The sequence below is a fragment of the Pongo pygmaeus genome, chromosome 14 (assembly GCF_028885625.2).
Source record: "Pongo pygmaeus isolate AG05252 chromosome 14, NHGRI_mPonPyg2-v2.0_pri, whole genome shotgun sequence".
NCBI classification, from domain to species: Eukaryota; Metazoa; Chordata; class Mammalia; order Primates; family Hominidae; genus Pongo; species Pongo pygmaeus.
The window spans coordinates 32,027,569-32,041,504 of NC_072387.2; the positions used below are offsets into that span (position 1 = coordinate 32,027,569).

At 38.7% G+C, this 13,936-nt stretch overlaps 2 protein-coding genes across 2 annotated transcripts in view; both read left to right on the forward strand.

The window, feature by feature from the left end:
- LOC129011217 (phosphatidylinositol 3,4,5-trisphosphate 3-phosphatase TPTE2-like) overlaps positions 1-13,936 on the forward strand; it is a 716,449-nt gene that overhangs the window by 448,271 nt on the left and 254,242 nt on the right. The gene's annotated exons all lie outside the window — the stretch shown is intronic.
- The window catches only part of LOC134738007 (mitochondrial intermediate peptidase-like), a 163,218-nt gene that overhangs the window by 76,477 nt on the left and 72,805 nt on the right, over positions 1-13,936 (forward strand). Inside the window, 2 exon segments of the mRNA XM_063650642.1 lie at positions 3,156-3,230; positions 6,970-7,089. Of these exon segments, the coding sequence (XP_063506712.1) occupies positions 3,156-3,230; positions 6,970-7,089 (195 nt within the window).

Below are 13,936 nucleotides of genomic sequence, written 5' to 3' on the forward strand. Positions count from 1 at the left end.
TTAATTCCAGTTGACAATCAAACTAGTTTTTTTAAAACGAACATTTACTTTTCTATGTACAGCACATACAATATGTGTATCTTTTATTTGTGATTTGATGAGTTAATGATTCTGTCCTCTGAACTATTCTACTAGGATTAGGATTATACTTATTCTCTACTTATGTGTTTCTTTACAAGTGAATGTTTTTTGTATTACAATATATAGTACACATTGAATATATAATTGGAGTACTTAACTTTTTATTTTGAAATAGTTATAAATTCACAGAAAGTTGCAAAAACAAAAATGCAGACAGGTCCTATGTCCCCATCACTCAGTTTTCTCCAGTGGTAGCATTTTTTGTTTTTTTCTAAATACGTATTTTCTTTTTTTAGAGGCAGTGTCTGGTTTGCTGGTAGGGAAGAAAGCCTAATGGCAGTGAGCGAGGGAGGGGGAGAGTGAGGCACGACCAGCTGCCCATCCTGTCATGGTCTGGAACTCAGTTTCCAAGGTTTCTCTGGGGTCCCTTTGGCCAACAGGGGGTCTGTTCAGTCGGTTAGGAGCTCAGAATTTTTTTTTTTATTTCTCAGAGTGGAGATGGGACCCGGCGTGGCTCAGCTTCCCGGCTTCTCCGATGGGGACCTCCTTTCCTGTCTTCTGCTGGCTTCCACCTTCTGCCAACAGCCCTGTTCTTTCCTGCCCTTTGCATGTGCTGTTTCTTCTGCCTGAAATGCTTCTTTCCCCTTCCCATCCATCCTTCTCTTGTCTAGTTAACACCTGTTCATTTTGCAAATCTCACTCCTACATCCATCAAGCCTTTCAAGGTCACAGCTCACATCCCGTCCCCTACAGGCCTTTTCTTCCCCGCACGCATTACAGTTAGTAACCGTGGAATTGGTGCTTACGTGGAGAATGCTAGCTGAGAAGTTTTGGGGGCAGACACCGGCTGTTGCCCACTGTTTGTGCCCCTTGTGCCTAATGCAGTGCTTGCTTACATGGTCTTCATATGTGTTAGTTAAATGAGAAAATATTGTCACAGCTCAATGGGTTCTTCTTGCCCACTGCCCAGAAAAGCTAATGTGCGGAGAACAGCAAATGTTGCAACAAACAGTTTAATCATAGCAGGGCCAGCTAAGTGGAAAACAGAAGGCGTTTCTCAAATCCACCTCCCTGAGAACTTGGAGGCTAGAGTTTTTAAAGATACTTTGTCAGGCAGGGGCCTAGGGAACTGAAACAGTTGATAAGCTGTGGATGAAATCATAGGAGTGTCTAAACTGCACAGCTGAGTCTGTTCCTGGTTGGGGGGTGGGTCTCAGGACCAGGTAGCATCTCTTGGTTTGTCGAAATGCTAAATCTGAAAAATATCTCAAAGACCAGTTCTTTAGGTTCCACAATAGTGATGTTATTTACAGGAGTAGCTGGGGAAGTTACAAGTCTTATAGCCTCTGGCTATGTGACTCTGGTAGTGAGCAACTTATAGAAAAGCAAGCTTAGCAGTGGCAGGTGATTGTTTAAGTGTATCTATTGTTTAGCAAAGTCCAGGCCCCTACCATAATTCCAATCCAGCCTTAGGAATGTGGCTTCAGTCCCCAAACAAGCAGGAAGGTCAGGTTTTCTAGCCTCAAAGTTTAACTATAAACCAAATTTTTCTTATAGTTATCTTGGCCTCTGCACTAGAATAAGCTAAAGACAAATGTAGCCTGAGAGGTTAGAAGCAGGATGGAGTCAGTCATGTTAGACTTCTCTTCTTATTACTTACAATTCTGCAAAGATGGTTTCAGTGTCATTCTTCCACATATACTTTTTTTGTAAAAATTATTAAAACTTGGTGAAGCATGAAAAATCTTTTAAATGTAGCATAAATCCTGTCAACAACATAAAATAGGATATAAAGTAAGGTTTAAAGAAACGTGAACATTTTGGCGCAATGTATTGGCAGATATGACTTAAATAAATCTTGACTGTTAAAAATCCTGTTTGAGGAAATATTTCTTTCATACAAGACGAGTGCCCCTGGTATCAGAAAGCCCCAGGCCTGCGACCTGTACCAGAATTCACACTATGTAGCTTCCTCCCATCTGTGTCTTAGCTCTTTAAAAATATTGTCTTTTCTGCCTAGTTTACTTCTCTTGCTGCCAAATGGAAAGAGAAAAGGCTGTAGGTTTGCCATCTGAGCAGTCAGCAGATTCTATGTCTTTCACTTAAGAAGCCATTTCCTAGCAGTTCTTCTATTAGTTCATTCCTTCACAAATCTTTCCTGAGTGTCTGCCGGCTCCAGGCACTGTTCTAGGCCCTGGGAGTAGACTCCTACAAAGCAGTGGCTAGTTTCCGCTTGCAGCAGACAGCCCACATTCTCATTCACAGGTGGTTAATTTATACGACCATACCACTGAGTAACTTGCCATTGGTCTTTATATAATGTGTTTCTCTTTAGAGGGGCTTTTAGCTTAATTAGGTTGTAAATCGGTATCTTTCTTTAATAAACATCAGTATTAATGATTTTAAACTAGAGTAAGATTGAGGAAAGTTCTTGTTCAACTACATTATTAATTTATTTCTAAGAGGATCTGTATGTTATAGGGTTAGGCCTAATTCATCTCAAAAAGAAAGCCTTAAATCACATAGGGACATTAAACTAAGTGTCCAAGCTCTACAGTTCTTTCAGATTGGAAAAGAAAATACTCTGCAATTCATTATTATGACTATTTGTTAGGATGTCAGTTTAGCTTTAACACTGGCTGACACCATGAGTTACCATTTCTTTCTTGACATTTTCATCTTTTAGTCCTATTGTCAGTGATTATATGCACTTAAAAGTCAAGAGAGTATTTGAAAAGGCGCTCACTGATAGCAAAGGAACAGAAAAAGTATTCCCTTTGAGGTTTTAAATAGATTTTTAAAGATCGGCGCCAGTGTCTTAGTTCCACATAATCCTGTATTTTCATGTACAAACCCTTATTTGACAATTACCACTTTTTGAAATTAAACAGAATGTATTTATTCATGTTGTCTTGCCAACTAAAATATTTAACGTTATTATGTTTAAACTATAATGAAATTCTATTACTCATTTTACATTTGATGTTATTTTTAAATTTCCTGACTTATAATATACATAGTGCAGTGACTTATTACGCAGTTTACTCACATATATATTCTTTTGTTTTATCAAGCCACTGCCAAAAAATATGGTGTCTCGTCTTTGTGAATCTAAAAAGGTTTGTGCTGCAGCTGATATGCAACTTCAGGTATGTATGTCCCTTTGTTCTGAAGCTTTCTGGAGTCATTATCCCAAATAAATATATAACTTTAAATTCTTGCCAATGATACCTATTTATTATAATAATTATGCTTCTAAAACATCTTTCATCTGAGTTCAAAGAACTTGACCAAAATTGACTCATTTAGTCCTCACACTGCCCTTATGAAGTAGGCGTTGAATAAAATTATTTCCTGGCCAGGCACAGTGGCTCACACCTGTAATCCCAGCACTTTGGGAGGCTGAGGTGGGCGGATCACGAGGTCAGGAGTTCGAGACCAGCCTAACCAACACGGTGAAACCCCGTCTCTACTAAAAATACAAAAATTAGCCGGGCGTGGTGGTGCGTGCTTATAATCCCAGGTACTCAGGAGGCTGAGGCAGGAGAATCGCTTGAACCCGGGAGGTGGAGGTTGAAGTGAGCCGAGATCTTGCCACTGACTCCAGCCTGGGCAACAGAGCGAGACTCTGTCTCAAAAAAAAAAAAAAGACTATTTCCCATTTTCAGTTGGGAAAAAATGAAAGCTTAGAAAATTTACATGACTTCTTCTAAATCACACATTTTACCAGCTAAATTAAGGCTCAAACTTAATTATATATATATATATGTTTATTCATTTTGTATCTTTTTAAAATTTTTGTGTTTTTAGGTTTGAAGTTTAGATAGTAATTGCTGTTAGTTTTAGATAATATTCAAAACCAACTTCCCAGGTTTCGAGATGAAGACCAGAAAACTTTCATGAACCATCTGGATGCCAGTTCTGCATGACACCAGATGCATAGATGTTTGTAATGACTGAGATTGTTTATGGAATTCTCACTCCTCTTCAGATCTTGAGTTATGTAAACACCTTAAACACCCATCTTTCATCTTAAGCAGTATTCACTTTATGATGATTCAGTTACCTGTTTAACAAAGTAATCACTATTTAATTGCTTTATAGTTTTGTAAAATTCAGTCCCTAGAAGGTAATAAATGTGCTCTGTTTTTCTGTACCTTGAAATATGAAATACATGTTTCAGTGAAGGAAATCTATTATATAGACAAAACCATGAATCTATATTTGCTTTACCTTACTCAGTATCTATTCATATCAATATAATTTTTAAAGGATTTCTGAGTTATTTTTAAAAATTAACATTACTTGGCAAAAGTCTTGATTTGCTGGTGTCTTTAGTAGAAGGCTTGGCTTTTAAAAGTCTGTTTTGTGGCTTTCTTCTTGAAAAATTGTTCTGATAATTTTCTTCTACAATGGAAAACCAACCTTTCCCTCCTCCACCCTCCAAAAACAATAGCCCCCTAGAGACAGAGAGAGACAAAGTCCTGGTAGAGGAGCTGCCTGGGTTCAGCTTTTATATTACACTTGGACAGTGGAGACAAACACAGGTGGAAAGGAAGTGAATTGTTTCAACTTTCTATGGGGACATAAACAGTGTTTTTAAGGCCGGGCGCGGTGGCTCACGCCTATAATCCCAGCACGTTGAGAGGCCGAGGCGGGCGGATCACGAAGTCAGGAGTCCAGACCATCCTGGCTAACATGGTGAAACCCCATCTCTACTAAAAATACAAAAAAATTAGCCAGGCGTGGTGGCGGGCGCCTGTGGTCCCAGCTACTCGGGAGGCTGAGGCAGGAGAATGGTGTGAACCCGGGAGGCGGAGCTTGCAGTGAGCCGAGATCGCGCCACTGCACTCCAGCCTGGGCTACAGGGCGAGACTCCGTCTCAAAAACAAAAACAAAAAAACAAAAACAAAAAAACAGTGTTTTTAAAACTGTACATTTTTTAAAATTATTGTTTTAAAAATAAGCTCTTTATTTTTCTGTGACTTAGTAAGTTTCTTGGCCCCAGGAATGCATGACTCCCTGGATAGGCAGATAGGCTCATGTCTTTGAAATTGTTTAGTTTATCAGCAAATAAGCATAAAAAGAATGCACATTTAATTTATTTTGCTCTGTTTTCATATTTAATTTATTTTGCTCTGTTACAATTCAAAAAAGTTACCCCATGTTTATATCATTTTGTAAAAGGCATAATTGAAGAAACGAAACTCTTAAATTCTGATTTATTTATATATTGGGGCAAAATAACACCTCAGTTGAGGTTAGAATGTAAGAGTTTCAGTTCCTGATAATTTACTCTGTTAGAATATAGGTAAGACATTGAGTAATTTTGGCCTCTCTGATTATCTTTATGCATTGTTACTCATTATAAAATGTAGAATTGAAAGAGCTATATTTAGCTATATGTTTAGATTACCAGTTAGAAGAAAGCAATATTATATTTAGGAAATGTCTGTATTTTTCTAGGGAAGGTTTAAACTTAACTTTATAATTTAGAACCATAATTCTATATCTAGATGCAGCCAGAAGCTAGAGGTCATTTAAATTTTTTCTTTTAACCAAACTAATCCTCACTTCTTTCAAGTCAACAGCTGCACATTCTCTACAAATCCCATTTCTGAATCACAAAGATACATATCAGAAGCATAATTGCATGTCAAAATTTGTCCTTTAAAATAAAGCATTTTCTACTTGCCTGCATGAAGTCAAATGTTCAAGTCAGTGTTCAAAAACAATATTTGAGTCAGATGTTGCAGTGAAAAAATGCTTTATGTTTATTTTAGATTTCTTTGCAAAATTTAGTTTTCAGTACTTCGTAAACAGCAGATTTCATGTCCAAACTTTCTTTAATGCTTTCTTCTCCCACTGTGTTTCAGTGGCCTATATCCTCTACTCAGAGGAGAGTGCTCTTTTTCCCTTGGTCATCTAGTTGAGCCCTCCCTATATAGCAGCTGCTTCCTTTGTACTTCCTGACACCAGGTGTGGGAGTCTAGTTCCAGCCTCTCCAACAGCTGCACCAGAATTCTTCGATACATCTGTACTCACGAGACGCTGCATTGCTATTTCTTTCTCTACCCCCACCACACCTATTTAATTTTCTTTCACCTTTCATCACAAAACTAGAATTCTTACCGTTTCATTTCTCTCATTTAAGATATATCAGGATTCCAGGAGGAAACCAAACAAAATTTGTTAGATCCAGCAGGTCTAAAGTTGTAACTGGTTTTGTATATTTCTGTCTATATATATATATATATATATATATTTTTTTTTTTTTTCCGAGATGGAGTCTCTCTCTGTCTCCCAGGCTGGAGTGCAGTGGAGCGATCTCGGCTCACTGCGAGCTCCGCCTCCCGGGTTCACGCCATTCTCCTGCCTCAGCCTCACGAGTAGCTGGGACTAGAGGTGCCCACCACCACGCCTGGCTAATTTTTTTGTATTTTTAATAGAAACGGGATTTCACTGTGTTAGCCAGGATGGTCTTGATCTCCTGACCTCGTGATCCTCCCGCCTCGGCCTCCCAAAGTGCTGGGATTACAGGTGTGAGCCACCGCGCCCGGCCTTCTGTCTACATATATTTTGGCAAAATTCCAGTTTTGTGTCACATATTTAGTTTGCCGCCATTGTACATAAAGAGTATCTTATGGGTATGATTCAAAGTTCTTTAATATTCTTATTTATGAAAAGGTGGAGAGCATTCCTTTTCATCGTTAGCATGGTCTTAAATGTGGTATGAAATACATTTCAAACCATATAAGTTTATTTTTGTGACTGTTTTCAACTGTGATTGGTAACTGTTGTTCTGGTGCACTTATAGCATCTTTGGTCTACCACATCTTGATGTGAGGATGGATGACCAAAACTAAGTAGATGTTTTTATCTATCCAGGTCTTTTATGCCACTCTGGATCAAATCTACCATGGGAAGCATCCCCTGAGGAGTTCAACCACAGACATTCTCAAGGAAACACAAGAGAAATTCTATGGCCTACCATACGGTCCAGATACTGTGAGTCCAGCATTTGGCTTCTGTTTTGTGTATTGAGTGGTTCTGCTATTACTTCTGTAGCTTGTGATTATCTTCCCCTTTGGAGAACTTGAAATCCCTACATTTATGTTGAGGCTTCACATGGCTCAAATGCTGGAAATTGCCTGGTTTGTTTAATATTTCCAACTACCCATTTATATGTTCTTATTTTCCTCCCTCTAGCAGTGTTTTTGTACCTTTCTGGAAATGTGGGGGTTAAAAAGGCCATTGGAGTTGGTCTATATTCTTCTTTTTAGTTATTCTTCTACAATGTGAAAAATAGTGATGTAAGATGAATGTGATTACCAATCCTGAATCATTTTTATTGCAAAGAGAATTAACATGTATTGAGTATCTTACATTGTACCAGGAATTATAATAGATGCTTTACATATCTTATCTTATTGAGTACCATGTCAGGAGAGAGAGCAGGAGCAATGTTACCATTTATTGGATTCTAGGTGCCAGACTCTATCTAATTCCTTTGGGAAAAGAACTCTAATTTAGCTCTCAAAATAACCTTATAAGTTAAATTATATCCTTGTATTTGGGGCTCATTTGGAGGCACATGCACATTATATGTCCTGTCTGAGATCATCTAGGTAGTTAAGTGATTGTATTGGGGTTCAAAGCAAACAGGCTTTTTTCGTCACTCAAAGGCTCCTGTAAGGAGCAGTTGAGCACCGTGACTCCTAGTGCAATTAACAGTGTGATTCTTGGTGCAGTTAGCAATGTGACTGACTTAACGTTACCCAGGCCTTTCTCAGGTGCAGGTGATAGAAACGCGGTTCACATGGTCTTAAACAGAAAAGGGAATTTATTGAGTCTTATAACTGAAAAGTGCAGGGGTATAGGGGTGTTTCAAGTAAGTTGGATTTAGGTCTCCCACAATATCGTTAGAAATGTTTCTCTCTCCGCTTCTCAGCTCTGTGTTTTTCTGGGTTCCTTTCATTCTCTGGCAATCTCCCCAGACCGAATGGTTTGGTAACTACCGGTAGGTTGAGGTTTGTGTCCTTCTAGCCTAGTTGGTCTAACAGAAGGAGAGGTAACTTGAAAGTGTTTTGTAAACTATAAAAAGCAGAATAAATGTCAAGTGGTTTTATTTGCTCTAAGATTGAGTAGCAGGATATGTTGTGCTAAGAGATTAAGTTAATCAATAAACTGCAATTGTCCACTAAATCTTCAGGTCCTAATGCTCAGATATGCATGGGAAAAGATCATATTTACCAGACAAATGAAGCAACAGGATATTTTATCTTCATAATACCTCTTGTTATTAGTTTTCGATTGGCTTAGAACCTTAATTATCTGCTACAGGTATATGTCAGTCATACTAACTAACTCTTTTTAATCTTACATGTAATTTACTGTTCTAATACTTTCTACTGCCAGGCTCTTGATTATCTGTGTTAGTGAAAATTTACAGTGATAAGAATAATCTAACTATTTATTCATGGAATAAATAATAACAATTGCCTAGATTTTACTAGCATTTTCCAGTTCACAGAGCATTGCCTGATTCACCTGCTTTTGGGCTTGTATGTTTTTGTTCTCATCTTATATTCTTCTTTCTGGATATGAGTTAAACTTCATGACCAGTAAGTAGTAAAGTCCTGGGAAGACTAACATTAGGAGAACTGGGATGCTTGCCAAAGCTGCAAAACTTCAGTTTGACTGAGTTGCTTGCCTTCTGCCCTTTTTTGTCGTAGGTCTTGTAACAAAGTAATTATGTCTCTTTTTGAAAGAAAACTCAACTTCCTTACCATCCAGATTTCTTCTTTGTAATCATTTAACATACAAAGATGAAGTATTAGTGGCAACCAAATTCTGAATCAACAATCCATAAATCACTTTTAATTTGAAAGGAAGAGTGATGCTAAGTCCATATGCCTTGTCCTAATTCCTTTTGAGAAAATAGAAAGATGTCTGTCTTTACTGGGATTAGCTCCACAATTCACGTTCAGTAGCCATCGCTCGCTCTTTGTATAAATTGTTTTAAGAGGTCTTTAAAAGAAGCATAGCTATGTTTAGAGAAAAAAAGACATTATTTTAAGGCTTGCCTTTAAAAAAAAGTGTCTGAGAGTTTGTTTAGATTTGTACAAATAGCCTACTCTTCCTACTTAGAAACTTCTGCATTTCTTCATTTGTTTGTCAATTCATTCATCAAGCCTATAACATTCCCGAAATCAAGTTGGTGGACTTGACCACTCAGGATTCAAATAAACCTGTAGGAATTAAGACAGTCTAACACTGGTGTAGGGATGCGCAGATAGCAGTGGAACAGGAGCAAGAGCCCAACGGCAGACTCAGCAAATTAATAGACTCTCGAATATAGGTTGAGTGACACTGTGTAGATTATTGGGTGAAGAAGGAACAATTTTTTAAAATGGTGTTGTAGTGATTGATCATCTATATGGAAAAAAAATGCACCTCTGTATCACACTGCACACAAAAAATAGAGTTAAAGACTGGATGTGAAAAGTAACGCTTTAAATTTTAGAAGATAATACAAAAGAATTTTTTTTTGATAGTGTTTTTGTTGTTGTTGTTGTTGTTGTTGTTTTGAGATGGAGTCTTGCTTTGACTCCTAGTCTGGAGTGCAGTGGCACAATATTGGCTCATTGCAACCTCTGCCTCCTGGGTTCAAGCAATTCTCCTTCCTCAGCCTCCTGAGTAGCTGGGATTACAGGTGTGCGCCACCATACCCGGTTAATTTTTGTATTTTTAGTAGAGACTGGGTTTCACCATGTTGGCCAGGCTGATCTTGAACTCCCGACCTCAGATAATCCACCTGCCTCGGCCTCCCAAGGCTTAGGATTACAGGCATGAACCACCACGCCTGGCCATGATAGTGTTTTTTATACCCACTCTGAGTATCTTATATTTTATACAGATGCTTCTCAACTTACGATGCGGTCAAGTCCCAATAACCCATTGTAAGTTGAAACTATTGTAAGTCAAAAATACATTTAATACCCCTACACTGCTGAATGTCATAGCTTAGCCTAGCCTACCTTAAATGTGCTCAGAATGCTTATGTTAGCCTACAGTTGGGCGAACTCATCTAACACAAAGTCTATTTCATAATAAAGTGTTGAATATCTCATGTAATTTATTGAATACTGCACTGAAAGTGAAAAACAAAATGGCTGTCAGGCACCTGAAGTACAGTTTCTACTGAATGCATATTGTTTTCACACCACTGTGGAGTTGAAAAATCTTAAAGTTAAAAATGTTAAGTAAGTTGGGGATCTTCTAGATACGATGGAAAAGCCATTAAACATAGAGCAAAAGACTGACAAATTCAATGATATTTAAAGTTAAATACCACATAGCATAAAACTTACTTCCCCCCACCCCCGCTTTAGATGGAGTCTCGCTCTATTGCCCAGGCTGGAGTGCAGTGGTGCAGTCTCGGCTCACTGCAACCTTTGCCTCATGGGTTCAAGCAATTCTCTCACCTCAGCCTCCTGAGTAGCTGGTATTACAGGCACCTGCCACCATGCCTGGCTAATTTTTTAGCAGAAACAGGGTTTCACCATGTTGGCCAGGCTGGTCTTGAACTCCTGACCTCAAGTGATCTGCCCGCTTCCGCCTCCCAAAGTGCTAGGATTACAGGTGTGAGCCACCATGCCCAGCCATTGGAAAAGGATATATTTTTAAATTACTTTGAATGAGCAAAAGACATGGATATGCAAAAAATGACATAAAATAACAAATATTAATCAGGGAATGCACATTATAAAACCACATTACAATACTCCTAAAATATTTTACTATCACTAGTTTGGCAAAAAATAAAACAATTGACAGTATCAGATGTTGGCAAGGATGTGGAGTCACAGGAACTCTTATACACTGCAGGTAGGAGAGCAAATTGGTATAACCACTTTGCAGAACAGATCTGTGAAATCTGAATATGGACTACCCTATGACCCAGCAATTCAATTCCTAATATAACCTAGAAAAAAAAATGCTGTACTTTCTCTACCAGGTATACTTTTCTGTACCAGGCATGAAAAAATAGGAGGGTTTATAACAGCACTTGTTGTAAGTAGTTAAAAAAAAGGTGAGGGGGAGGATTCTGGGAAGAACTCAAGTGATTGTCATCAGAGAAATGGGTAAACAATTTGTTCATACAGCTGGAATACTGTTCAGCTATGGAAATTGAGGGCCCCAGTTGATGAGCCTAACAAGCATAAGGTAAAGTGAAATAAATGAATACCAGATGAATCAAACTAGTACATTTATATAAAGTTCAGAGTGATGCAAAACTAAGCAGTACATTGTCAGATAAATACATATGTGATTAGACTATAAAGAAAAGTGAGGGAATTATAAGCACAGAATTCATAGGAGTGGATTCACAGGAGTCTTAGAAATATTTTCTTAAACTGATTGGTGGGTACATGGTTGATGACTTTGTCATTCTTTCTACTAATAGTAGACATATAGTCTTGGTAGATAGAAGACACTTCCAAGGATTAAAAGGTGATCTGGGCTACAAGGTATGGAGTATGCCAAGAATGGACCTTGGCAAAGCTGCTGGTGGCTCAAACTAGGACAGTGACTGTGGGGAGTGGAAGATTGAAACAGACCCGAGAACAGTGCAGAAGGCACAATCAGTGCAGCGGGGGTGACTGGATATATGGATTGGGATGATGAGCAAGATCCACGGGAATGGGACGACTGCAAGGCTTTCAACTTCCATATCGGATAGAAGATGACTTTGTAGCGCCTTCCCATGTGGGCCAAAGAGTGACAGTGTTCCCCCTGTAAACTTGTCTCCAAAAATTGTCTTTCTGAAATGAATCCTTTTATTCCCCCAAATTAAACAATGAGAAAAGGAAAATATAAGCAATGAAGAGTATTTATAATGCTATGGAGTTGATACAAATGTAGGTACATAATCTGCTACAAACTTTTAGACAGTGATTTTGCACGTGTCTATATTAGCAATTCTTTAAATGCATTAATAACTCATCTTGGGAATAAAGTGTCGCATTAGTTATCTTTGAGCAATACTGGTTTAAACAACATTGAGCTGGCTTCTCTGCTGAGGAACCACTTGGAGTCTGTGATATGCTAACAAACATTTTGAGTCTCTATCCTCAAATGTATTAACCCTGGAAGTCTTCATGGATAATTTCTAGGCACTAGCTTTATGTAGGTCATACTTTGGAAAATTGCATTTACATGACTGTAACTATTTAATAGGGGCAGCTCTACAGATATTCCATATTAAATAATGATGCTTTCTTTACAAGTCAGTAAATAGCCTTCTAGTGTCGGCAATTTATTGATATTTGTGTGCATGCTGAGTCACTCTGTATAAAATATAGGCTAATTTGTACTTACTTGCTATTCCATCTAACAGTAGTTTGATGCTGGAAATCCAAAAGTTTCTACTCATTTGTGAATAAAGGGCAATAGTACAACATATACCAACAGGCTCACCTTCTGCTGTTAGCACTTCTCTTCCATTTAGAGAACAGTGTTGTGTTGTTGTGTTTTTTATATTCATGACTGTCTCTTCTCAGAATATTTTTCCTAAGTGATTGTGTATCTCTCCTATTTTTAATTCAGGAAATAGAAAATGTGATATTTTTATTTTTGTAGCATCCTAGGTTTATAATTTTACATTTTCACCCTCGTCTCTGACACAGTTGAGATACAGTCGTGTCCAGAAAGCTCTGGGATGAAACTTCTAGCCTTTCATCCTCTGACTCTGTTCTAATGTGTATTTTTCAAGTACAAAACATGAACAGCTGACTCTAGGTTTTGAAGATCTGTTAAGCAGTTGTATTTTAGTGTTTTGACCTAATTTGGTAGGCTTGTGGGTTTGGGTGGTGAAGCTGTGTCTCCAGCACAGCTGTTCTCAGAGTGACAGTGTTCTCTGAATAAATCTTGCCACCAGTGAGACTCCTTTTTGCCCTTTAGCGACCTCAAATTGAAAACAGAATAAGAAAGTTCTGAGCACTCTAAGTATTTACATGAAAATATAATAATCAATGTAAAGGTGTCACTTGATAATCTGAGATGACAGACACCCAGGATTCTTGTCATCACCATTATCACTTAGCTTAAATAAGGGCTTTTTAGTGTCCTAGTGGCAAGTTGTACTTACTAGATTATCGCTTGATTAAATTGCTGTTGCATCGATGGCTGTGGGCCACAGGGCGAGAAGCCAAAATGCTCTATAAACAGTGTCCTTGTAGCCCCCGTGGAGTTGGAATTAGGGGAGGCCTCCTGTAAAAGTCTGTGGGAGAGCTGGAGCAGGCTCTGGCTGAGGCTGTGATGGAGTGAATTATTTTAAAGTGATTTTGGGGTAAATATAAATGTTTTTAAGCCACTTATGAGAGCTCCATAGTGCTTGTTAAAATAACTGAATGGTGGACAGCGCTGTATTCCAACACACTTAGCTGCATGGCACCATGCCAGGCACTGTATAGAGCTAGGGAGAGCCCTGGGCTCGCCAGCATGGATTTACAACAGGGAAAAGGGGGTAACACGATAAGACGATTTCCTATATCAGAAATTGTTGGAGGAGGAGAGTGATGGCTTTTCTGGTTAGACGAGGCTTCCTTGGAAGACCCAATGCTTCAGGATGTGCAGCTGCTGCTTTTCCACAGGTCGCCAACATTTGTTCACCTTGGCACAATCGTGTGTGACTTTTCCATAGCCGCTGAAAACCAACTTGCGTAATGGGATAGAACTGGGCCCTGCAGAGTGCAGGCACTGGGCATACTGACAGGGCTGAAAGTGGGGACTCCCTGGGAGAAAGCTTTGCCTCTCGGGGAAAGGCCCCTGGAAAGGAGTCAGCAGTGGG